General features: G+C 41.8%; 2 protein-coding genes across 3 annotated transcripts; both read right to left on the bottom strand.

Moving 5' to 3' along the window:
- Positions 1–7,589: 7,589 nt before the first annotated feature.
- On the bottom strand, positions 7,590–9,547 carry LOC106593834 (saxiphilin-like). 2 transcript variants are annotated; one of them, XM_014185224.2, is made up of 5 exons: positions 9,424–9,547; positions 8,860–8,924; positions 8,097–8,228; positions 7,807–7,894; positions 7,590–7,731 (listed from the first exon to the last, which is right to left on the bottom strand). In XM_014185224.2, exons 2-5 carry the CDS (start codon positions 8,909–8,911, stop codon positions 7,719–7,721), a joined length of 285 nt encoding a protein of 94 aa, XP_014040699.1. In that variant the 5' UTR covers positions 8,912–8,924; positions 9,424–9,547; the 3' UTR covers positions 7,590–7,718. The 2 variants fall into 2 exon arrangements, 1 of the variants encoding a protein (XP_014040699.1); XR_006760562.1 differs by lacking the exon at positions 7,807–7,894 and having other exon boundaries at positions 9,424–9,538.
- Positions 9,548–20,867: 11,320 nt separating this feature from the next.
- On the bottom strand, positions 20,868–22,681 carry LOC123728774 (saxiphilin-like). The gene is made up of 5 exons (XM_045701696.1): positions 22,635–22,681; positions 22,015–22,079; positions 21,283–21,414; positions 20,993–21,080; positions 20,868–20,917 (listed from the first exon to the last, which is right to left on the bottom strand). The coding sequence occupies exons 2-5, from the start codon at positions 22,064–22,066 to the stop codon at positions 20,905–20,907; spliced, it is 285 nt and encodes a 94-aa protein (XP_045557652.1). The 5' UTR covers positions 22,067–22,079; positions 22,635–22,681; the 3' UTR covers positions 20,868–20,904.
- Positions 22,682–24,071: the final 1,390 nt, after the last annotated feature.

Genomic DNA, 24,071 nt, shown 5'->3' with positions numbered 1-24,071 from the left:
CTTGAGCCACTCCTTTGTTGCCTTGGCCGTGTGTTTTGGGTCATTGTCATGCTGGAATACCCATCCACGACCCATTTTCAATGCCCTGGCTGAGGGAAGGATGTTCTCACCCAAGATTTGATGGTACATGGCCCCGTCCATCGTCCCTTTGTTGTGGTGAAGTTGTCCTGTCCCCTTAGCAGAAAAACACCCCCAAAGCATAATGTTTCCACCTCCATGTTTGACGGTGGAGATGGTGTTCTTGGGGTCATAGGCAGCATTCCTCCTCCTCCAAACACGGCGAGTTGAGTTGATGCCAAAGAGCTCCATTTTGGTCTCATCTGACCACAACACTTTCACCAGTTGTCCTCTGAATCATTCAGATGTTCATTGGCAAACTTCAGACCGGCATGTATATGTATTCTTGAGCAGGGGGACCTTGCGGGCGCTGCAGGATTTCAGTCCTTCACGGCGTAGTGTGTTACCAATTGTTTTCTTGGTGACTATGGTCCCAGCTGCCTTGAGATCATTGACAAGATCCTCCCGTGTAGTTCTGGGCTGATTCCTCACCGTTCTCATGATCATTGCAACCCCACGAGGTGAGATCTTGCATGGAACTCCAGGCATAGGGATATTGACAGTTCTTTTGTGTTTCTTCCATTTGCGAATAATCGCAACAAATGTTGTCACCTTCTCACCAAGCTGCTTGGCGATGGTCTTGTAGCCCATTCCAGCCTTGTGTAGGTCTACAATCTTGTCCCTGACATCCTTGGAGAGCTCTTTGGTCTTGGCCATGGTCTTGGCCATGGTCAAAAAAGGCCATGGTGGCAAAGTAAATAAAGTATAGCAAGTAAAACACTGGAATGGTAGATTTGTTATTTGAAGAAAGTTCAAAGTTAAAATATAAATAATATGGTGCAAACGAGCAAAATAAATAAAATAAATAAAAACAGTAGGGGAAGAGGTAGTAGTTTGGGCTAAATTATAGATGGGCTATGTACAGGTGCAGTGACCTGGGACCTGCTCTGATAGCTGGTGCTTAAAGCTAGTGAGGGAGATAAGTGTTTCCAGTTTCAGAGATTTTTGTAGTTCGTTCCAGTCATTGGCAGCAGAGAACTGGAAGGAGAGACGACCAAAGGAGGAGTTGGCTTTAGGGGTGACCAGAGAGATATACCTGCTGGAGCGCGTGCTACAGGTGGGTGCTGCTATGGTGACCAGTGAGCGGAGATAAGGGGGGACTTTACCTAGCAGGGTCTTGTAGATGACCTGGAGCCAATGTGTTTGGCGACGATTATGAAGCGAAGGCCTGCCAACGATAGCGTACAGGTCGCAGTGGTGGGTAGTATATGGGGCTTTGGTGACAAAACGGATGGCACTGTGATAGACTGCATCCAGCTTGTTGAGTAGGGTATTGGAGGCTATTTTGTAAATGACATCGCCGAAGTCGAGGATTGGTAGGATGGTCAGTTTTACGAGGGTATGTTTGGCAGCATGAGTGAAGGATGCTTTGTTGCGAAATAGGAAGCCAATTCTGGATTTAACTTTGGATTGGAGATTATTGATGTGAGTCTGGAAGGAGAGTTTACAGTCTAACCAGACACCTAGGTATTTGTAGTTGTCCACAAATTCTAAGTCAGAACCGTCCAGAGAAGTGATGCTGGACAGGCGAGCAGGTGCAGGCAGCGATCGGTTGAAGAACATGCATTTAGTTTTACTTGTATTTAGGAGCAGTTGGAGACCACGGAAGGAGAGTTGTATGGCATTATATATAACGGGTCTAAGGTCAGATAGGGTCAAGTAGTGGAATAGTGGGAGGTTTTAATGGGTCTATAGTCAGATAGGTTCAGGTAGTGGAATAGTAGTGAGGTTTTAATGGGTCTATGTTCAGACAGGGTCAGGTAGTGGAATAGTGGTGATGTTTTAATGTGTGTATGGTTATTTGGTAGGGCAATTTTTGTTTTCAGTTTTTTTTCTATCCATTTCCCCATTCTTTTATACCCTCCCCTATTTTGTGTCACAAAATGTCATGAATTCACTCTCCAGAACAGGACACAGCCCACACGTTATAACTCAGTCCACGTAAACTTGCATCTCAGCCCATGTAGACTTGCGTCTTCAGAGCGTAGCTGGATTGTGCATCACTTGCAATCAATCAAATCAATCAAATGTATTTTTAAAACCCTTCTTACATCAGCTGATGCCACAAAGTGATGTACAGAAACCCAGTCTAAAACCCCAAACAGCAAGCAATGCAGGTGTAGAAGCACGGTGGATAGGAACAACTCCCTAGAAAGGCCAGAACCAAGGAAGAAACCTAGAGAGGAACCAGGCTATGAGGGGTGGCCAGTCCTCTTCTGGCTGTGCCGGGTGGAGATTATAACAGAACATGGCCAAGATGTTCAAATGTTCATAGATGACCAGCAGGGTCAAATAATAATAATCACAGTGGTTGTCGAGGGTGCAACAGGTCAACAAGTCAGTAAATGTCAGTTGGCTTTTCATAGCCGATCATTCCGAGTATCTCTATCGCTCCTGCTGTCTCTAGAGAGTTGAAAACAGCAGGTCTGGGACAGGTAGCACGTGCGGTGAACAGGTCAAGGCTCCATAGCCGCAGGCAGAACAGTTGAAACTGGAGCTTCAGCACGGCCAGGAGGACTTGGGACGACACATATCTTGATGCTGGGGACCACAACACATTAAAAAAACAGTTTCTGGCTAAAGAGACAAGACTAACAAGGGAAATCCATGAACTAATAGTACAGGTAGATAGCAATAAAAATGATACTGCAGAGATACAAAATAAGTTAGAGGAAAAACAAAAAGAACTTGAGGAACTTATTCAAGAACGATCTAATGTAATCTATTACAAAAATAAAGCAAACTGGATGGAATATGGAGAAAAATGCACCAAGTTCTTCCTGAATCTCCAATACAGGAACGCTAACAAAAAGAATTTGCAGAAACTCGTTACTGAAGACGGAGTCATCTATGATTCTCCGAATTATCTTTTAAAAGAGGAAGGTAATTATTTTAGGCAGATGTTCACTTTTCCGTCTCATCCTTTCCCACTGAATGAAGATTATGGTAAGGAATTATTTCCAAATAATATAACAAATGGAAAATTAACAAATGTACAGAAAGATCAGTGCGAAGGCCAAATTACAGAGGAATAACTTTTTGAGACTTAAATCCTTTCAGTCTGGAAAAACCCCAGGGCTTGATGGCATACCGGTAGAGGTATATCAGGTATTTCTTGATTGTCACGTCCTGACCAGTAGAGGGTGTAGTTGGGTCAGGACGTGGCAGAAGGGAGTGAGTGTTTTATTGTTTCATTTAATTTTGGCCGTGTGACTTCCAATCAAGCACAGCTGTAGAGGGTTGTGGTTGATTGGGAGTCACACATAAGTTGCCTACGTTTCCGTTGTGTGGGGTGGGTAATTGTTCTTGTCACTGTTGTTGCACCTGACAGGACTGTGTTGGCTGTCAGTTTTGTTGTTTTGTGAATTGTATGGTGTTCGTAACATTAAAAATGACAACCCTAACTCCGCCGCATTTTGGTCCACTTCTTCCGTAGACAGCCGTTACATTGATATACTAAAAGCTCCATTGTTAGATTGTTTTAGCTTCTCCTACAGAAATGGTAGTCTGTCAGGTACTCAGCAGGAAGGTCTGATTTCTCTATTATTAAAACAAGACCCAGATGGCAAATATAAAGACCCAGTCTATCTAAAAAACTGGAGGCCCCTTACACTTCAATGTTGTGATGCTTAAATACTAGCAAAATGCAAAGCAATCAAAATTAAAAGGGTTTAATGACAGGTTTTTGACATGGACGATACATTGGATATAATATACGACAACTACTAGAAATAATAGAACATCATGAAACATATAAGAAGCCAGGAATAGTATTTATAGCGGATTTTGAAAAGGCATTTGATAAAGTAAGACTGGATTTCATTTATAAATGCCTGTTTTTTTTAATTTCGGTAATTCTCTTATGAAATAGGTGAAAATAATGTATAGCAACCCCAGGTGTAAAATAGTAAATAACAGCTACTTCTCAGAGAGTTTTGCAATGTCAAGAAGAGTTAAACAAGGGTGTCTGCTGTCACCATATCTATTCGTTATGGCCATCGAAATGCTAGCAATGAAAATCAGATCCAATAACAGCATTAGAGGATTAGATATCCAAGGTTTAAAACAAAGGCTGTCCATGTATGGGGTGGAAGGGTAGCCTAGTGGTTAGAGCATTGGACTAGTAACCGAAAGGTTGCAAGTTCAAATCCCCGAGCTGACGAGGTACAAATCTGTTGTTCTGAACAGGCAGTTAACCCACTGTTCCTAGGCCGTCATTGAAAATAAGAATTTGTTCTTAACTGACTTGCCTAGTTAAATAAAGGTAAAATAAAAAAAAATGTATGCCAATGACTCAACTTTTAAATTAAGTCCGCAAGCTAGATCCCTGCATTGTCTCATTGAAGATCTAGATAACTTTTCTGTACTCTCTGGACTAAAACCTAATTATGATAAGTGTTCAATATTACGTATTGGATCCTTAAAAAATACAACTTTTACATTACCCTGCATGTTTACCTATAAAATGGGCTGATGGTGAAGTAGACGTACTCGGTATTCCGGTATTCATATCACAAAAGATAAAAATAAGCTCTACACAATGAATTTCAATAGAAAACTTGTAAAAATAGACAAGATCCTGCAACCATGGAGAGGTAAATACGTCTATTTATGAAAAAATGGCCCTGATTAACTCCTTAGTCATATGTCAGTTTACTCACTTATTGCGCTGCCCACTCCTGATGATTATTTTTTGAAATCATATTAGCAAAATATATTTTGCTTTATCTGGGACGCATTAACCAGACAAAATAAAACGTGCATATCTATATATTGAATATGAATTGGGTGGGTTGCGATTATTGAACATAAAAGCACTAAACCTCTCTCTAAAAGCTTCACTCATTCAAAAGTTTTATTTGAACCCTAAATGGTCCTCAAGTAGATTACTAAGAAAAGCAAATCCATTGTTTAAAAATGGCCATTTTGCCTTTGTGCAGATTGCCATGTCTCATTTTCAATGAATTGAAAATGATATTTTTTTCAAAGTAGCTCTCTTTTTCAAACAAGCATTGCAGAGCTGGCTACAATTTCAATTTCATCCCCTGAAAAGATACAACAAATATTACAACACATTATGGCTGAACTCAACTGTGCTGGTTGATAAAATACCTGTATTTATGGGAAAGATGTTTGAAAAGGGTATTTTGTTCTTAAATGATATTGTAAATTGGAATGGTATAGTTATGTCCTTCATGGAGTTATCAGAATTGTAAGGAAAGGTCTGCTCAATCCAAGAGTACAACCAATTGATTACAGCATTACTCCAAAAAAGGAGGAGGCAGGTGGCAGCAGGAGGAGGTAGGGAACTGGTCTGTCTGCCCAACATAAAGGATCAAACCTTGCGGAGGAATAAAAATAGCATAAATAGGAAAGTATACCAGTTTCATTAGAGGACCAGGATGTTGACAACTGTGCCATACAGATTGCAAAATAGTTGGGAAGAGATTTATGATGTACCTATTCCATGGTACAGGGCGTATGAGTTGATATATAAAACAACGCATGATTCAAGACTTTGTGCTTTTCAGCAGAAATTATTATATAGAAGTCTTGCTACCAACAAAATGTTGAATATTTTGGGCATAAAATCATCGAAGCTCTGCAGATTTTGTTGTGAGGATACAGAATCAATAGACCATTTATTTTGGTATTGCCCTCAGGTAGCCTGTTTCTGGGTTCAGGTTCAGGAATGGCTGAAAATGCATAGCATTGATCTAAAATTGACCCTAGATATAGTACTGTTAGGAGATCTGGAGAGACCAGGTCAGTCAATTACTAACATACTAATACTCTTAGTAAAATTATTTATCTTCAACTCGCAATCTGTGGAATCTATTCGATTAAATAGATTGAAATTGTACGTTAAACATCACAGCATAGTTGAAAGATATGATAGATATTCTCAATTATAGTGGGCTTATCGGTGGTGACAGAGTTTCCTATCCTCAGTGCAGTGGGCAGTTGAGAGGAGGTGTTCTTATTCTCCATGGACTTTACAATGTCCCAGAACTTTTTAGAGTTTGAGTTGCAGGAAGCAAATTTCTGTTTGAAAAAGCTAGCCTTGGCGTTTATAACTGCCTGTGTGTATTGGTTTCTAACTTCCCTGAAAAGTTGCACATCGCGGGGGCAGTTCGATGCTAATGCAGAACGCCACAGGATATTTTTGTGTTGGTTAAGCTCGAGGACCTGAACCACGCCCTGTGCAACTGGGTCTTGGACTTAGTTACAGGCCGCCCCCAGGTGCTGAAGGTAGGAAACATCACCTCCACTCCGCTGATTCTCAACACTGCGGTCGCACAAGGGTGAGTGCTCATCCCCTCCTGTACTCCCTTTTCACCCATGACCGCGTGGCCAAGCACGCCTCCAACACAAGTTTGCAGACAACACTAAAAGGCTTGATTACCAATGATGAGACAGCCTACAGGGAGGGCGGCTCTGGGAGTGTAGTGCCTGGGAAACAACCTCTCACTCAATGTCAACAAAAGGAGATGATCGTGCACTTCAGGAAACAGCAGAGGGTGCACCCCCTTATCTACATTGACGGGACCACAGTGGGGAAGGTGGAAAGCTTCAAGTTCCTTGGCGTACACGTCACTGACAGACAAATGAACCACCCACACAGTGTGGTAAGGCACAACAGAGCCTCGTCAACCTTGTGGCTAAAGAAATTTGGCTTGTCACCTAAAACCCACACATTGCAGATGCAGTTGAAAGCATCCTGTCAGGCTGTATTGCCGCCAACGCTCGTCAGAGGGTGGTGCGGTCTGGCCAAGGAATTACCGGGGGCAAATTATCCCCCCTCCAGGAAACCTACAGCACCCAATGTCACCGGCAGGCCAAAAAGATCAAGGACAACCTCCCGAGCAACTGCATGTTCACCCCGCTATCATCTAGAAGGCAGTCAGTACAGGTGCATCAAAGCCAGAACCGAGAGACTTAATAGCTACTCTCGCAAGGCCATCACTAGCACTTTAGAGGCTGCTGCCTATAGGAAGCGGCTAGGAATCACTGGCCACGTCAAAAGTATTTACAGATCTGCCATTCCTCATCTCATATGTATATACTGTAACTTCTTCCATAGGTTTATAGTCTTAATTCATTCCTACTTAAGTGTATACACGTTGTGTAATTTGTTAGATATTACTGCGCTGTCGGAGCTAGAAGCGCAAGCATTTTGCTACACCCACAACATCTGCTAATAACCTGCATGTGACCAATAGTTGATTTGCAATTACATTTGCATTGATGTCAGTGATTAGAGGGCAATAAAGTGCTGAGTACCAGGCAGTTATCAAGTATAGTAGGCTACTTATGACCATCAGCATAGCTTGGAAAAGCCCAGTCACATGGAATTGACTGCCTTCATGACCACAGGTGTGGTGATAATACGGTCACCATAGCCTTATTCCTTCCATTTCCCAGAAATGGACTGGTTCAGCATATAACACCAACAATAAAGCAAGTGAAGCAACAATTTTAGCTCTGGATTTATTCATATAGAATGTGAATCAACACCCATAGTACTGTAAAGACAAGCATCAAAGTAATTCCAATGTTTTTGCAAAGTCTTCTCAACGTCTTGGTTCCAATGCCTCTCATCAGCGAGCGCCACTATAATTAAACAAAAAACAAATATTAACACTCAGAACAAGCTGCAAAGAATGAACATTTAGTGAATGAGTGTACCTGCATGCACATTTGACAGAAGCAGTGCCTGGTGGAGTCTCAGTACCCAGGATCTTTTGTCCAGTTCTGGTAACACACCAAGAGGAACCTACCAGAAGTGGACATGTTAAAAAGCTGTTGCATAAGTCTTATTTTGTTAGTCCCCATGAGGTCAAATGCTATTTCCAAGGGGGTTAAGGTTAGAATTACAGTACGGTTTTTGTGTTAAGGGTAGGGGAAATAGGATTTTAAATGGGACTGAATTGTGTGTCCCCACAAGGTTAGCTGTACAAGACTGGGTGAGCATTAACCTGTAGATCCCCAGTGTTGCTCAGGGGTGTATTCTCCCTGGCAGTCACACGTGGGGACGTAGACTCCAGGCGGGCCATTTATCACAGCATCTCTAGCACGCTCACAAGGGGTCTTGGGTCGTTTCATAGCATCTGGACACACAGGTAACATACATTGTAACGTAGACATAACATTCTGGAAGCTTGGGTTGCCTCCCGTGTGGGACCCTACTCAGAAGTAGTTTATACGGAATAGAGTTCCATTTCAGATGCAACCTAGGGACTTCCTGGCTAAAAATGGAAATTCTGCTACTTGTTTAAAGGGCCCACAGTCAATTCAGTTCCTGTGTTTGTATCATATTGTATAACTGCTGATGAACAAAAAAAAAGACTGTAAAAGTGGGGGGAAATTCTATCAAGAAGTGACACGGATACTTGCTAGACAAGCCAGTCATACATACAGTTGAATGATTAAACCAATCATATCAGAACACCTCAGTCCAGCATCTAGACACCGATATACATCTCTGGAACTAGAGGAGTGGCAGGTAGCCTTGCCGTTAGAGCGTTGGGCCAGTAGTTCATATCAGTGTACTGACAAGTTGATATATCCATCCATGTTCCCTTCAGCAAGGCACAACCTTGATTATTCCAGTGTCAGAGGGTGTCCCATGGAGAACCGGTTATGAAAACATTTCCAAGTCACACCTGCATGTGTGAAATAGGGCAGAGCAACACCCACTAATGTTTATTAAAATGCAGGTGTGAGGTATGTAACTCCTACCTCCCAGAGCAAAAACCGTGCTGACAAGCAGAATGATGGTCAATGTCGCCATGATGATAGGTCTCCTGAGAGAGAGAGAGAGAGAGAGGATTAGTTGAGAATTTTAATCAGCTGTGATAGTACTGGAATATTCCAAGTCAGTGGAATGGCTGGTGGAACTAGAGGAGAGGTTAAGGAAACCCTCTGTTAATTATAACACTTAAGCAACTGCTAAGGCAGCCTTTCCTAAATCCAGTCCTGAGGACCCCAAGAACCGAGTATTGGCAACACGGTGCTACTAGTCTTCTGCCAAAACTCAGGTATCAGCTCTTCAACCACATACAATAGATAAGCCTGGCACACAGGAATATGTATTCTTCACAAATGGCCCCTCATTTCTTATGTAGTGAACCATCTTTGACAACCCATTTACTGCAAAGGTACCTATTAGGCTATGCTCTTAAATGCAGGGGGTCACTCCACAAAATGGCACCCTATATAGTGCACTACATTTGACCAGGGCCACATAAGATTAAGGTGCCATTTGAGATGCAGATAGTCTATTAAATAATGACACAATCTCACCTTCTACACTCTTCCAAGGATTCACTGGGAGTCTCTCTCTTTGTTGTCTGTGAGTTATGGTCTACCTCTTCTACCTCTCATTTTAAAGGACCTGTCACAGGTGTGACTAGTTGCCTCATTAACCCAACGAGAGATCCCGATGTCGGGCCATTAGCCGGTGGTGTAAACAACTTAAGTAGAAATACTTTAAAGTAGTACTTAAGTCGTTTTTTGGGGGTATCTTTACCTTACTATTTATATTTTTGACAACTTTCACTTAACTACATTCCTAAAGAAAATAATGTACTTTTTACTCCATACATTTTCCCTGACAGCCAAAAGTACTCGTTACATTTTGAATGATTAGCAGGACAGAAAAATGGTCCAATTCACGCACTTATCAATAGAATGTCCATGGTCATCCCTGCTGCCTCTGACCTGTCAGACTCACTAAACACAAATGCTTTGTTTGTAAATTGTGAATGAGTGTTGGAGTATGCCCCTGGCTTTCCGTAATTATATTTAAAAAAAAACAAGAAAATGGTGCGGTCTGGTTTGCTTAATGTAAGGAATTTGAAATGATTTATACTTTTGCATTGATACTTAAGTATAATTGATGAATTACATTTAATGTTGATACTTCAGTATATTTAAAACCGAATAATTTTAAACCTTTACTCAAGTAATATTTTATTGGGTGACTTTCGCTTTTACTTGAGTCATTTTCTTTGAAGGTATCTTCATAGGCAGTGAAGAGAGTAGTAGAGGAAGATGGCTCCAGTATCGAGGGATCCTGAGAGGCTCCCTGTGAGTATGCCATTGCCAATAGAGAGTGATAGGAATAACATGTGTTTCAGTAAGGTTGGTTTCTTAGCATTCATAGCCATGGTGATCAACTGTACCACAGAAATGGAACATAAATCACTGAAAATAGATGTTGTGGTTGTAGCTGCAGAGAACTCGTTGGGTTATGAGATTTTACAGCAGAAGTGTTACAAGGTTTGATGAACGATAGTGTCCCGTTCTCCCAGGCTGCCGGCCTGCTGTAGGATAAGATAGACCCAAGTAGTGGAATACTGGTGAGGTTATAATGGGTCTAGGACCAGATAGGGTCATGTAGTGGAATAGTGGTGAGGTTTTAATGGGTCTAGAATCAGATAGAGCCAAGTAGTGGAATAGTGGTGAGGTTTTAATGGGTCTAGAATCAGATAGGGCCAAGTAGTGGAATAGTGGTGAGGTTATAATGGGTCTAGTATCAGATAGGGTCATGTCGTGGAATAGTGGTGAGTTTACAGTGGGGGAAAAAAGTATTTGATCCCCTGCTGATTTTGTACGTTTGCCCACTTACAAAGAAATGACCAGTCTAGAATTTTAATGGTAGGTTTATTTGAACAGTGAGAGACAGAATAACAACAAAAAAATCCAGAAAAACGCATGTCAAAAATGTTATAAAATTATTTGTATTTTAATGAGGGAAATAAGTATTTGACCCCTCTGCAAAACATGACTTAGTACTTGGTGGCAAAACCCTTGTTGGCAATCACAGAGGTCAGATGTTTCTTGTAGTTGGCCACCAGGTTTGCACACATCTCAGGATGGATTTTGTCCCACTCCTCTTTGCAGATCTTCTCCAAGTCATTAAGGTTTCGAGGCTGACGTTTGGCAACTCGAACCTTCAGCTCCCTCCACAGATTTTCTATGGGATTAAGGTCTGGAGACTGGCTAGGCCACTTCAGGACATTAATGTGCTTCTTCTTGAGCCACTCCTTTGTTGCCTTGGCCGTGTGTTTTGGGTCATTGTCATGCTGGAATACCCATCCACGACCCATTTTCAATGCCCTGGCTGAGGGAAGGATGTTCTCACCCAAGATTTGATGGTACATGGCCCCGTCCATCGTCCCTTTGTTGCGGTGAAGTTGTCCTGTCCCCTTAGCAGAAAAACACCCCCAAAGCATAATGTTTCCACCTCCATGTTTGACGGTGGAGATGGTGTTCTTGGGGTCATAGGCAGCATTCCTCCTCCTCCAAACACGGCGAGTTGAGTTGATGCCAAAGAGCTCCATTTTGGTCTCATCTGACCACAACACTTTCACCAGTTGTCCTCTGAATCATTCAGATGTTCATTGGCAAACTTCAGACCGGCATGTATATGTATTCTTGAGCAGGGGGACCTTGCGGGCGCTGCAGGATTTCAGTCCTTCACGGCGTAGTGTGTTACCAATTGTTTTCTTGGTGACTATGGTCCCAGCTGCCTTGAGATCATTGACAAGATCCTCCCTTGTAGTTCTGGGCTGATTCCTCACCGTTCTCATGATCATTGCAACCCCACGAGGTGAGATCTTGCATGGAACTCCAGGCATAGGGATATTGACAGTTCTTTTGTGTTTCTTCCATTTGCGAATAATCGCAACAAATGTTGTCACCTTCTCACCAAGCTGCTTGGCGATGGTCTTGTAGCCCATTCCAGCCTTGTGTAGGTCTACAATCTTGTCCCTGACATCCTTGGAGAGCTCTTTGGTCTTGGCCATGGTGGAGAGTTTGGAATCTGATTGATTGATTGCTTCTGTGGACAGGTGTCTTTTTTACAGGTAACAAGCTGCGGTTAGGAGCACTCCATTTAAGAGTGTGCTCCTAATCTCAGCTCGTTACCTGTATAAAAGACACCTGGAAGCTCAGAAATCTTTCTGATTGAGAGGGTGGTCAAATACTTATTTCCCTCATTAAAATGCAAATCAATTTATAACATTTTTGACATGCGTTTTTCTGGATATTTTTGTTGTTATTCTGTCTCTCGCTGTTCAAATAAACCTACCATTAAAATTATAGACTGATCCTTTCTTCATCAGTGGGCAAACGTACAAAATCAGCAGGGGATCAAATACTTTTTCCCCCCACTGTATAATGGGTCTAGTATCAGATAGTGTCATGTAGTGGAATAGTGGTGAGTTTATAATGGGTCTAGTATCAGATAGGGTCAAGTAGTGGAGTAGTGGTGAGGTTATTTTTATTTTTTATTTTATTTCACCTTTATTTAACCAGGTAGGCAAGTTGAGAACAAGCTCTCATTTACAATTGCGACCTGGCCAAGATAAAGCAAAGCAGTTCGACAACATACAAAAACACAGAGTTACACATGGAGTAAAACAACATACAATCAATGATACAGTAGAAAAAAATAAGACTATATACAATGTGAGCAAATGATGTGAGATAAGGGAGGTAAGGGCAAAAAAGGCCATGGTGGCAAAGTAAATAAAGTATAGCAAGTAAAACACTGGAATGGTAGATTTGTTATTTGAAGAAAGTTCAAAGTTAAAATATAAATAATATGGTGCAAAGGAGCAAAATAAATAAAATAAATAAAAACAGTAGGGGAAGAGGTAGTAGTTTGGGCTAAATTATAGATGGGCTATGTACAGGTGCAGTGACCTGGGACCTGCTCTGATAGCTGGTGCTTAAAGCTAGTGAGGGAGATAAGTGTTTCCAGTTTCAGAGATTTTTGTAGTTCGTTCCAGTCATTGGCAGCAGAGAACTGGAAGGAGAGACGACCAAAGGAGGAGTTGGCTTTAGGGGTGACCAGAGAGATATACCTGCTGGAGCGCGTGCTACAGGTGGGTGCTGCTATGGTGACCAGTGAGCGGAGATAAGGGGGGACTTTACCTAGCAGGGTCTTGTAGATGACCTGGAGCCAATGTGTTTGGCGACGATTATGAAGCGAAGGCCAGCCAACGAGAGCGTACAGGTCGCAGTGGTGGGTAGTATATGGGGCTTTGGTGACAAAACGGATGGCACTGTGATAGACTGCATCCAGCTTGTTGAGTAGGGTATTGGAGGCTATTTTGTAAATGACATCGCCGAAGTCGAGGATTGGTAGGATGGTCAGTTTTACGAGGGTATGTTTGGCAGCATGAGTGAAGGATGCTTTGTTGCGAAATAGGAAGCCAATTCTGGATTTAACTTTGGATTGGAGATTATTGATGTGAGTCTGGAAGGAGAGTTTACAGTCTAACCAGACACCTAGGTATTTGTAGTTGTCCACAAATTCTAAGTCAGAACCGTCCAGAGAAGTGATGCTGGACAGGCGGGCAGGTGCAGGCAGCGATCGGTTGAAGAACATGCATTTAGTTTTACTTGTATTTAGGAGCAGTTGGAGACCACGGAAGGAGAGTTGTATGGCATTATATACAACGGGTCTAAGGTCAGATAGGGTCAAGTAGTGGAATAGTGGGAGGTTTTAATGGGTCTATAGTCAGATAGGTTCAGGTAGTGGAATAGTAGTGAGGTTTTAATGGGTCTATGTTCAGACAGGGTCAGGTAGTGGAATAGTGGTGATGTTTTAATGTGTGTATGGTTAGTTGGTAGGGCAATTTTTGTTTTCAGTTTTTTTTCTATCCATTTCCCCATTCTTTTATACCCTCCCCTATTTTGTGTCACAAAATGTCATGAATTCACTCTCCAGAACAGGACACAGCCCACACGTTATAACTCAGTCCACGTAAACTTGCATCTCAGCCCATGTAGACTTGCGTCTTCAGAGCGTAGCTGGATTGTGCATCACTTGCAATCAATCAAATCAATCAAATGTATTTTTAAAACCCTTCTTACATCAGCTGATGCCACAAAGTGATGTACAGAAACCCAGTCTAAAACCCCAAACAGCAAGCAATGCAGGTGTAGAAGCACGGTGGATAGGAACAACTCCCTAGAAAGGCCAGAACCAAGGAAGAAACCTAGAGAGGAACCAGGCTATGAGGGGTGGCCAGTCCTCTTCTGGCTGTGCCGGGTGGAGATTATAACAGAACATGGCAAAGATGTTCAAATGTTCATAGATGACCAGCAGGGTCAAATAATAATAATCCCAGTGGTTGTCGAGGGTGCAACAGGTCAACAAGTCAGTAAATGTCAGTTGGCTTTTCATAGCCGATCATTCCGAGTATCTCTATCGCTCCTGCTGTCTCTAGAGAGTTGAAAACAGCAGGTCTGGGACAGGTAGCACGTGCGGTGAACAGGTCAAGGCTCCATAGCCGCAGGCAGAACAGTTGAAACTGGAGCTTCAGCACGGCCAGGAGGACTTGGGACGACACATATCTTGATGCTGGGGACCACAACACATTAAAAAAACAGTTTCTGGCTAAAGAGACAAGACTAACAAGGGAAATCCATGAACTAATAGTACAGGTAGATAGCAATAAAAATGATACTGCAGAGATACAAAATAAGTTAGAGGAAAAACAAAAAGAACTTGAGGAACTTATTCAAGAACGATCTAATGTAATCTATTACAAAAATAAAGCAAACTGGATGGAATATGGAGAAAAATGCACCAAGTTCTTCCTGAATCTCCAATACAGGAACGCTAACAAAAATAATTTGCAGAAACTCGTTACTGAAGACGGAGTCGTCTATGATTCTCCGAATTATCTTTTAAAAGAGGAAGGTAATTATTTTAGGCAGATGTTCACTTTTCCGTCTCATCCTTTCCCACTGAATGAAGATTATGGTAAGGAATTCTTTCCAAATAATATAACAAATGGAAAATTAACAAATGTACAGAAAGATCAGTGTGAAGGCCAAATTACAGAGGAATAACTTTTTGAGACTTAAATCCTTTCAGTCTGGAAAAACCCCAGGGCTTGATGGCATACCGGTAGAGGTATATCAGGTATTTCTTGATTGTCACGTCTTGACCAGTAGAGGGTGTAGTTGGGTCAGGACGTGGCAGAAGGGAGTGAGTGTTTTATTGTTTCATTTAATTTTGGCCGTGTGACTTCCAATCAAGCACAGCTGTAGAGGGTTGTGGTTGATTGGGAGTCACACATAAGTTGCCTACGTTTCCGTTGTGTGGGGTGGGTAATTGTTCTTGTCACTGTTGTTGCACCTGACAGGACTGTGTTGGCTGTCAGTTTTGTTGTTTTGTGAATTGTATGGTGTTCGTAACATTAAAAATGACAACCCTAACTCCGCCGCATTTTGGTCCACTTCTTCCGTAGACAGCCGTTACATTGATATACTAAAAGCTCCATTGTTAGATTGTTTTAGCTTCTCCTACAGAAATGGTAGTCTGTCAGGTACTCAGCAGGAAGGTCTGATTTCTCTATTATTAAAACAAGACCCAGATGGCAAATATAAAGACCCAGTCTATCTAAAAAACTGGAGGCCCCTTACACTTCAATGTTGTGATGCTTAAATACTAGCAAAATGCAAAGCAATCAAAATTAAAAGGGTTTAATGACAGGTTTTTGACATGGACGATACATTGGATATAATATACGACAACTACTAGAAATAATAGAACATCATGAAACATATAAGAAGCCAGGAATAGTATTTATAGCGGATTTTGAAAAGGCATTTGATAAAGTAAGACTGGATTTCATTTATAAATGCCTGCTTTTTTTTTAATTTCGGTAATTCTCTTATGAAATAGGTGAAAATAATGTATAGCAACCCCAGGTGTAAAATAGTAAATAACAGCTACTTCTCAGAGAGTTTTGCAATGTCAAGAAGAGTTAAACAAGGGTGTCTGCTGTCACCATATCTATTCGTTATGGCCATCGAAATGCTAGCAATGAAAATCAGATCCAATAACAGCATTAGAGGATTAGATATCCAAGGTTTAAAACAAATGCTGTCCATGTATGGGGTGGAAGGGTAGCCTAGTGGTTAGAGCATTGGACTAGTAACCGAAAGGTTGCAAGTTCAAATCCCCGAGCTGACGAGGTACAAATCTGTTGTTCTGAACAGGCAGTTAACCCACTGTTCCTAGGCCATCATTGAAAATAAGAATTTGTTCTAGTTAAATAAAGGTAAAATAAAAAAAAATGTATGCCAATGACTCAACTTTTAAATTAAGTCCGCAAGCTAGATCCCTGCATTGTCTCATTGAAGATCTAGATAACTTTTCTGTACTCTCTGGACTAAAACCTAATTATGATAAGTGTTCAATATTACGTATTGGATCCTTAAAAAATACAACTTTTACATTACCCTGCATGTTTACCTATAAAATGGGATGATGGTGAAGTAGACGTACTCGGTATTCCGGTATTCATATCACAAAAGATAAAAATAAGCTCTACACAATGAATTTCAATAGAAAACTTGTAAAAATAGACAAGATCCTGCAACCATGGAGAGGTAAATACGTCTATTTATGAAAAAATGGCCCTGATTAACTCCTTAGTCATATGTCAGTTTACTCACTTACTTATTGCGCTGCCCACTCCTGATGATTATTTTTTGAAATCATATTAGCGAAATATGAATTGAAAATGATACTTTTTCAAAGTAGCTCTCTTTTTCAAACAAGCATTGCAGAGCTGGCTACAATTTCAATTTCATCCCCTGAAAAGATACAACAAATATTACAACACATTATGGCTGAACTCAACTGTGCTGGTTGATAAAATACCTGTATTTATGGGAAAGATGTTTGAAAAGGGTATTTTGTTCTTAAATGATATTGTAAATTGGAATGGTATAGTTATGTCCTTCATGGAGTTATCAGAATTGTAAGGAAAGGTCTGCTCAATCCAAGAGTACAACCAATTGATTACAGCATTACTCCAAAAAAGGAGGAGGCAGGTGGCAGCAGGAGGAGGTAGGGAACTGGTCTGTCTGCCCAACATAAAGGATCAAAACTTGCGGAGGAATAAAAATAGCATAAATAGGAAAGTATACCAGTTTCATTAGAGGACCAGGATGTTGACAACTGTGCCATACAGATTGCAAAATAGTTGGGAAGAGATTTATGATGTACCTATTCCATGGTACAGGGCGTATGAGTTGATATATAAAACAACGCATGATTCAAGACTATGTGCTTTTCAGCAGAAATTATTATATAGAAGTCTTGCTACCAACAAAATGTTGAATATTTGGGGCATAAAATCATCGAAGCTCTGCAGATTTTGTTGTGAGGATACAGCATCAATAGACCATTTATTTTGGTATTGCCCTCAGGTAGCCTGTTTCTGGGTTCAGGTTCAGGAATGGCTGAAAATGCATAGCATTGATCTAAAATTGACCCTAGATATAGTACTGTTAGGAGATCTGGAGAGACCAGGTCAGTCAATTACTAACATGCTAACACTCTTAGTAAAAGTATTTATCTTCAACTCGCAATCTGTGGAATCTATTCGATTAAATAGATTGAAATTGTACGTTAAACATCACAGCATAGTTGAAAGATATGTGTTGCGTAGAAACCCGAAGTGGGTGGCCAACAGAGATAGATGGGATGGGCTGAGGGTTGGTATGTGGAATTGGAGACAAGTGGGTGTGGAGTTGCTGTGTGAGAGATTGACCATCATTCTAAGAAACAAGTAAAAAATAAAAAAATTCTGCATAAAACTTAATAAAAAGTACATTTGAATGACACTAAGTGGCAGTGTTTTTACAACTAATGCCGGTTTGCTGAGGCTGATGCCGTGCAGGTGTTTGTACACATGCATACACACACACTCTCATTCAAATAAACACATATAATAACACACACATAGATGTAATAGTGCCAGACATGCACACAAACATATATAGTTGGAATTGCTGTTACAATTTTAGTTGTCCTTGATGCCCTTTGTTTTATATTTGCATTGTTGTTTGCTGTTTTCTTCTGTCTTTTCCTTTTTTCTCTTTCATTCTCTTGGTTGTTGGTGCATTGGGGGGTTCTTGGGGGTGGTGAGTGGAATTAATTGTATTTTTTATTTATTTTTCTCATCCTGGGGGTACTGTGGGAGGGGTCTCCAATGGTTGAGGGACAGCTATTGGGGGAATGTGGGGGGGATCTTGGAGGGGTCGGGTTCACGTTTTTTGGCCTGGTGGTAGATCGGCCAACATGCCCTTGAGCAGAGCATTGACCCTGGATGCTTCTGTGTGTCGCTCTGAATGGGAATCTGTGGATGACTGGTATGATGTAGTTGTTGAGCGGCTTCACTGCAAGTATATTGTATGTTTTGAGTATTCAATAAAAAAACGAATAAAAATAAAATGCCGACAGATGACAGATTCACAACTAGCTCTTAGAAAACTTTGCAGTATTTTGTTTCTTTGTGTACTATTTTTGACATTATTAGTTCAGGAAATGTTTTGTGTCATTACGTACAGCCGGGAAGAACTATAGGATATTAGAGCGGCGGTAACTCAGCAGAACTAGCAACATTACGACCAGGAATACGACTTCCCTGGAGCAGATCCTTTGTTCACTCTCCCCAGAGCAATTTAATTTATTCCAGAGGCCGACCCACAACGTCACCGGTGGAGGAGAGGCACTCGAGGCGGCCTGCTGGTTCGACTTAGGAGGAGGGCACACCACCCACCGCTTCCGAGTATATTACTCGCTAATGTTCAGTCTTTGGTTAACAAAGTTGATGAGCTTAGAGCAAGGATTTCTTTCCAGAGAAACATCGGGGCCTGTAACATACTTTGTTTCACGGAAACATGGCTCTCTCGCGATACTCTGTCGGAGTCAGTAAAGCCAGCAGGATTCTCAGTACATCGCGCAGACAGGAATAAACAACTCTCGGGGAAGCAGAAGGGCGTGTTTCATGATTAATGACTCATGGTGTAATTCTAGGAACATACAGGAACTCAAGTCATTTTGTTCACCCGACCTAGAATACATCACAATTAATTGCCAACCATATTATCTCCCAAGAGAATTCTCCTCCGTCATCGCCACGTCCGTTTCCATCCCCCCTCAAGCCGAAACCTCGACGGCCCTCAAAAGAACTTGATTGGACTTTATGTAAACTGGAAACCACATATCCTGAGGCTGCATTTATTGTAGCTGGGGACTTTAACAAAGCAAATCTGAAGACTACGCTGCCGAAATTCTATCAACATATTGACTGTCCTACTGGCGCTGCTAATACAGTCGACCATTGCTATTTAAACTTCCGGGATGCTTACAAGGCCCTCCCCCGCCCTCCTTTCGGCAAATCTGACCACGACTCCATCTTGCTCCTCCTGTCCTATAGACAAAAACTCAAACAGGAAGTGCCTGTGCTTCGTACTATTCAATACCCTAACCAGAAACCGTGGATAGATGGTAGCAGTCGCACCAACCACCGCATTTAATAATCATTACGCTCGAGGCCCTGAACCTCACCCTGTGCAACTGGGTCTTGGACTTACTTACAGGCCGCCCCCAGGTGGTGAAGGTAGGAAACATCACCTCCACTCCGCTGATTCTCAACACTGCGGTCCCACAAGGGTGAGTGCTCATCCCCTCCTGTACTCCCTTTTCACCCATGACCGCGTGGCCAAGCACGCCTCCAACACAAGTTTGCAGACAACACTAAAAGGCTTGATTACCAACGATGAGACAGCCTACAGGGAGGGCGGCTCTGGGAGTGTAGTGCCTGGGAAACAACCTCTCACTCAATGTCAACAAAAGGAGATGATCGTGCACTTCAGGAAACAGCAGAGGGTGCACCCCCTTATCTACATTGATGGGACCACAGTGGAGAAGGTGGAAAGCTTCAAGTTCCTTGGCGTACACCTCACTGACAGACAAATGAACCACCCACACAGTGTGGTGAAGGCACAACAGAGCCTCGTCAACCTTGTGGATAAAGAAATTTGGCTTGTCACCTAAAACCCACACATTGCAGATGCAGTTGAAAGCATCCTGTCAGGCTGTATTGCCGCCAACGCTCGTCAGAGGGTGGTGCGGTCTGGCCAAGGAATTACAAATTATCCCCCCTCCAGGAAACTTACAACACCCAATGTCACCGGCAGGCCAAAAGATCAAGGACAACCTCCCGAGCCACTGCCTGTTCACCCCGCTATCATCTAGAAGGCAGTCAGTACAGGTGCATCAAAGCCAGAACCGAGAGACTTAATAGCTACTCTCGCAAGGCCATCACTAGCACTTTAGAGGCTGCTACCTATAGGAAGCGGCTAGGAATCACTGGCCACGTCAAAAGTATTTACATATCTGCCATTCCTCATCTCATATGTATATACTGTAACTTCTTCCATAGGTTTATAGTCTTAATTCATTCCTACTTAAGTGTATACACGTTGTGTAATTTGTTAGATATTACTGCGCTGTCGGAGCTAGAAGCGCAAGCATTTTGCTACACCCACAACATCTGCTAATAACCTGCATGTGACCAATAGTTGATTTGCAATTACATTTGCATTGATGTCAGTGATTAGAGGGCAATAAAGTGCTGAGTACCAGGCAGTTATCAAGTATAGTAGGCTACTTATGACCATCAGCATAGCTTGGAAAAGCCCAGTCACATGGAATTGACTGCCTTCATGACCACAGGTGTGGTGGTAATACGGTCACCATAGCCTTATTCCTTCCATTTCCCAGAAATGGACTGGTTCAGCATATAACACCAACAATAAAGGAAGTGAAGCAACAATTTTAGCTCTGGATTTATTCATATAGAATGTGAATCAACGCCCATAGTACTGTAAAGACAAGCATCAAAGTAATTCCAATGTTTTTGCAAAGTCTTCTCAACGTCTTGGTTCCAATGCCTCTCATCAGCGAGCGCCACTATAATTAAACAAAAAACAAATATTAACACTCAGAACAAGCTGCAAAGAATGAACATTTAGTGAATGAGTGTACCTGCATGCACATTTGACAGAAGCAGTGCCTGGTGGAGTCTCAGTACCCGGGATCTTTTGTCCAGTTCTGGTAACACACCAAGAGGAACCTACCAGAAGTGGACATGTTAAAAAGCTGTTGCATAAGTCTTATTTTGTTAGTCCCCATGAGGTCAAATGCTATTTCCAAGGGGGTTAAGGTTAGAATTAAGGTACGGTTTTTGTGTTAAGGGTAGGGGAAATAGGATTTTAAATGGGACTGAATTGTGTGTCCCCACAAGGTTAGCTGTACAAGACTGGGTGAGCATTAACCTGTAGATCCCCAGTGTTGCTCAGGGGTGTATTCTCCCTGGCAGTCACACGTGGGGACGTAGACTCCAGGCGGGCCATTTATCACAGCATCTCTAACACGCTCACAAGGGGTCTTGGGTCGTTTCATAGCATCTGGACACACAGGTAACATACATTGTAACGTAGACATAACATTCTGTAAGCTTGGGTTGCCTCCCGTGTGGGACCCTACTCAGAAGTAGTTTATACGGAATAGAGTTCCATTTCAGATGCAACCTAGGGACTTCCTGGCTAAAAATGGAAATTCTGCTACTTGTTTAAAGGGCCCACAGTCAATTCAGTTCCTGTGTTTGTATCATATTGTATAACTGCTGATGAAAAAAAAAAAGACTGTAAAAGTGGGGGTAAATTCTATCAAGAAGTGACACTGATACTTGCTAGACAAGCCAGTCATACATACAGTTGAATGATTAAACCAATCATATCAGAACACCTCAGTCCAGCATCTAGACACCGATATACATCTCTGGAACTAGAGGAGTGGCAGGTAGCCTTGCCGTTAGGCCAGTAGTTCATATATCCATCTATGTTCCCTTCAGCAAGGCACAACCTTGATTATTCCAGTGTCAGAGGGTGTCCCATGGAGAACCGGTTATGAAAACATTTCCAAGTCACACCTGCATGTGTAAAATAGGACAGAGCAACACCCACTAATGTTTATTAAAATGCAGGTGTGAGGTATGTAACTCCTACCTCCCAGAGCAAAAACCGTGCTGACAAGCAGAATGATGGTCAATGTCGCCATGATGATAGGTCTCCTGAGAGAGAGAGAGAGAGAGAGGATTAGTTGAGAATTTTAATCAGCTGTGATAGTACTGGAATATTCCAAGTCAGTGGAATGGCTGGTGGAACTAGAGGAGAGGTTAAGGAAACCCTGTGTTAATTACAACACTTAAGCAACTGCTAAGGCAGCCTTTCCTAAATCCAGTCCTGAGGACCCCAAGAACCGAGTATTGGCAACACGGTGCTACTAGTCTCCTGCCAAAACTCAGGTATCATCTCTTCAACCGCATACAATAGATAAGCCTGGCACACAGGAATATGTATCCTTCAGATGGCTCCTCATTTCTTATGTAGTGAACCATCTTTGACGAGGGCCCATAATGCACTACATAGGGATTGGGAAGCAGCCTAGATCTAGTCATAGACTACCCATTTACTGCAAAGGTAACTATTAGTCTATGCTCTTAAATGCAGGGCGGTCACTCCACAAAATGGCACCCTATATAGTGCACTACATTTGACCAGGGACACATAAGATTAAGGTGCCATTTGAGATGCAGAGACTCTATTAAATAATGACACAATCTGACCTTCTGCACTCTTCCAAGGAATTCACTGGGTGTGTGTGCTCTCTCTCTCTGTTGTCTGTGAGTTATGGTCTACCTCTTCCACCTCTCATTTTAAAGGACCAGTCACAGGTGTGACTAGTTGCCTCATTAACCCAACGAGAGATCCCGATGTACACCATTAGCCAGTGGTATAAAGTACTTAAGTAAAAATACTTTAAAGTACTAATAATTCGTTTTTTGGGGGTATCTTTACTGTACTATTTATGTTTTTGACAACTTTCACATCACTACATTCCTAAAGAAAATAATGTACTTTTTACTCCGTACATTTTCCCTGACACCCAAAAGTACTCGTTATATTTTGAATGATTAGCAGAACAGAAAAATGGTCCAATTCACACACTTATCAAGAGAACATCCCTGGTCATCCATACTGCCAAACTCCCTAAACACAAATGCTTTCTTTGTAAATGATGTCTGAGTGTTGGAGTGTGCCACTGGCTATCCGTAATTAAATTAAAAACAGCAAGAAAATGGTGCCGTCTGGTTTGCTTAGTATAAGGAATTTGAAATGATTTATACTTTTATTTTTGATACTTCAGTATATTTAAAACCTAATACTTTTAGACCTTTTCTCAAGTAATATTTTACGGGGTGACTTTCACTTTTACTTGAGTCATTTTCAATGAAGGAGTCTTCATAGGCAGTGAAGAGAGTTGTAGAGGAAGATGGGTCCAGTTTCGAGGGATCCAGAGATGTGAGTATGCCGTTGCCAATAGAGAGTGATAGGAATAACATGTGTTTCAGTAAGGTTGGTTTCTTAGCATTCATAGCCATGGTTATCAACTGTACCACAGAAATGGAACATAAATCACCGAAAATGTATGTTGTGGTGGCAGCTGCAGAGAACTCCTTGGGTTATGAGATTTTACAGCAGAACAGTTATAAGGTGTGATGAACGATAGTGTCCCGTTCTCCCAGGCTGCCGGCCTGCTGTAGGATAAGATAGGGCCAAGTAGTGGAATAGTGGTGAGGTTTTAATGGGTCTAGGATCAGAAAGGGTAATGTAGTGGAATAGTGGTGAGGTTTTAATTGATCTAGGATCAGATAGAGCCAAGTAGTGGAGTTGTCGTGAGGTTTTAATGGGTCTAGGATCAGAAAGGTTCATGTAGTGGAATAGTGTGATCCAAAATCACATTTGTGATGCATACTTGCTTTCAAAATGGCTGTGTTGTTTTTCTTGTGAAGTTTATGTCCTAACATAATCTAATTTTATGCTTTCGCCGTAAAGACTTTTTGAAATCGGACAATGTGGTTAGATTAACGAGAAGTTTACCTTTAAAATGGTGTAAAATAGTTTATTGTTTGAGAAAATGAAATTATGAGATTATTGCATTTCACTGGCTGTTGAATAGTGTGTTCTCCAGAGAAGTTAACTGCCTTGTTCAGGGGGAGAAC

Source organism: Salmo salar, chromosome ssa18, assembly GCF_905237065.1.
Source record: "Salmo salar chromosome ssa18, Ssal_v3.1, whole genome shotgun sequence".
Taxonomy (NCBI): domain Eukaryota; kingdom Metazoa; phylum Chordata; class Actinopteri; order Salmoniformes; family Salmonidae; genus Salmo; species Salmo salar.
Note: the sequence above shows the minus strand (reverse complement) of the source record. Positions and strands in the feature narration are given on the sequence as shown.

Bases quoted from the DNA above. Each gene is read 5' to 3' on its own strand.
- LOC106593834 (XM_014185224.2), bottom strand. From the start codon at position 8,911: ATGGCGACATTGACCATCATTCTGCTTGTCAGCACGGTTTTTGCTCTG. The intron at 8,229-8,859 runs GTAGGAGTTACA...CTGTGTGTCCAG, and splicing joins CACGGTTTTTGCTCTGGGAG to ATGCTATGAAACGACCCAAG. The intron at 7,895-8,096 runs GTTAATGCTCAC...CACTTCTGGTAG, and splicing joins GCAACACTGGGGATCTACAG to GTTCCTCTTGGTGTGTTACC.
- LOC123728774 (XM_045701696.1), bottom strand. From the start codon at position 22,066: ATGGCGACATTGACCATCATTCTGCTTGTCAGCACGGTTTTTGCTCTG. The intron at 21,415-22,014 runs GTAGGAGTTACA...CTGTGTGTCCAG, and splicing joins CACGGTTTTTGCTCTGGGAG to ATGCTATGAAACGACCCAAG. The intron at 21,081-21,282 runs GTTAATGCTCAC...CACTTCTGGTAG, and splicing joins GCAACACTGGGGATCTACAG to GTTCCTCTTGGTGTGTTACC.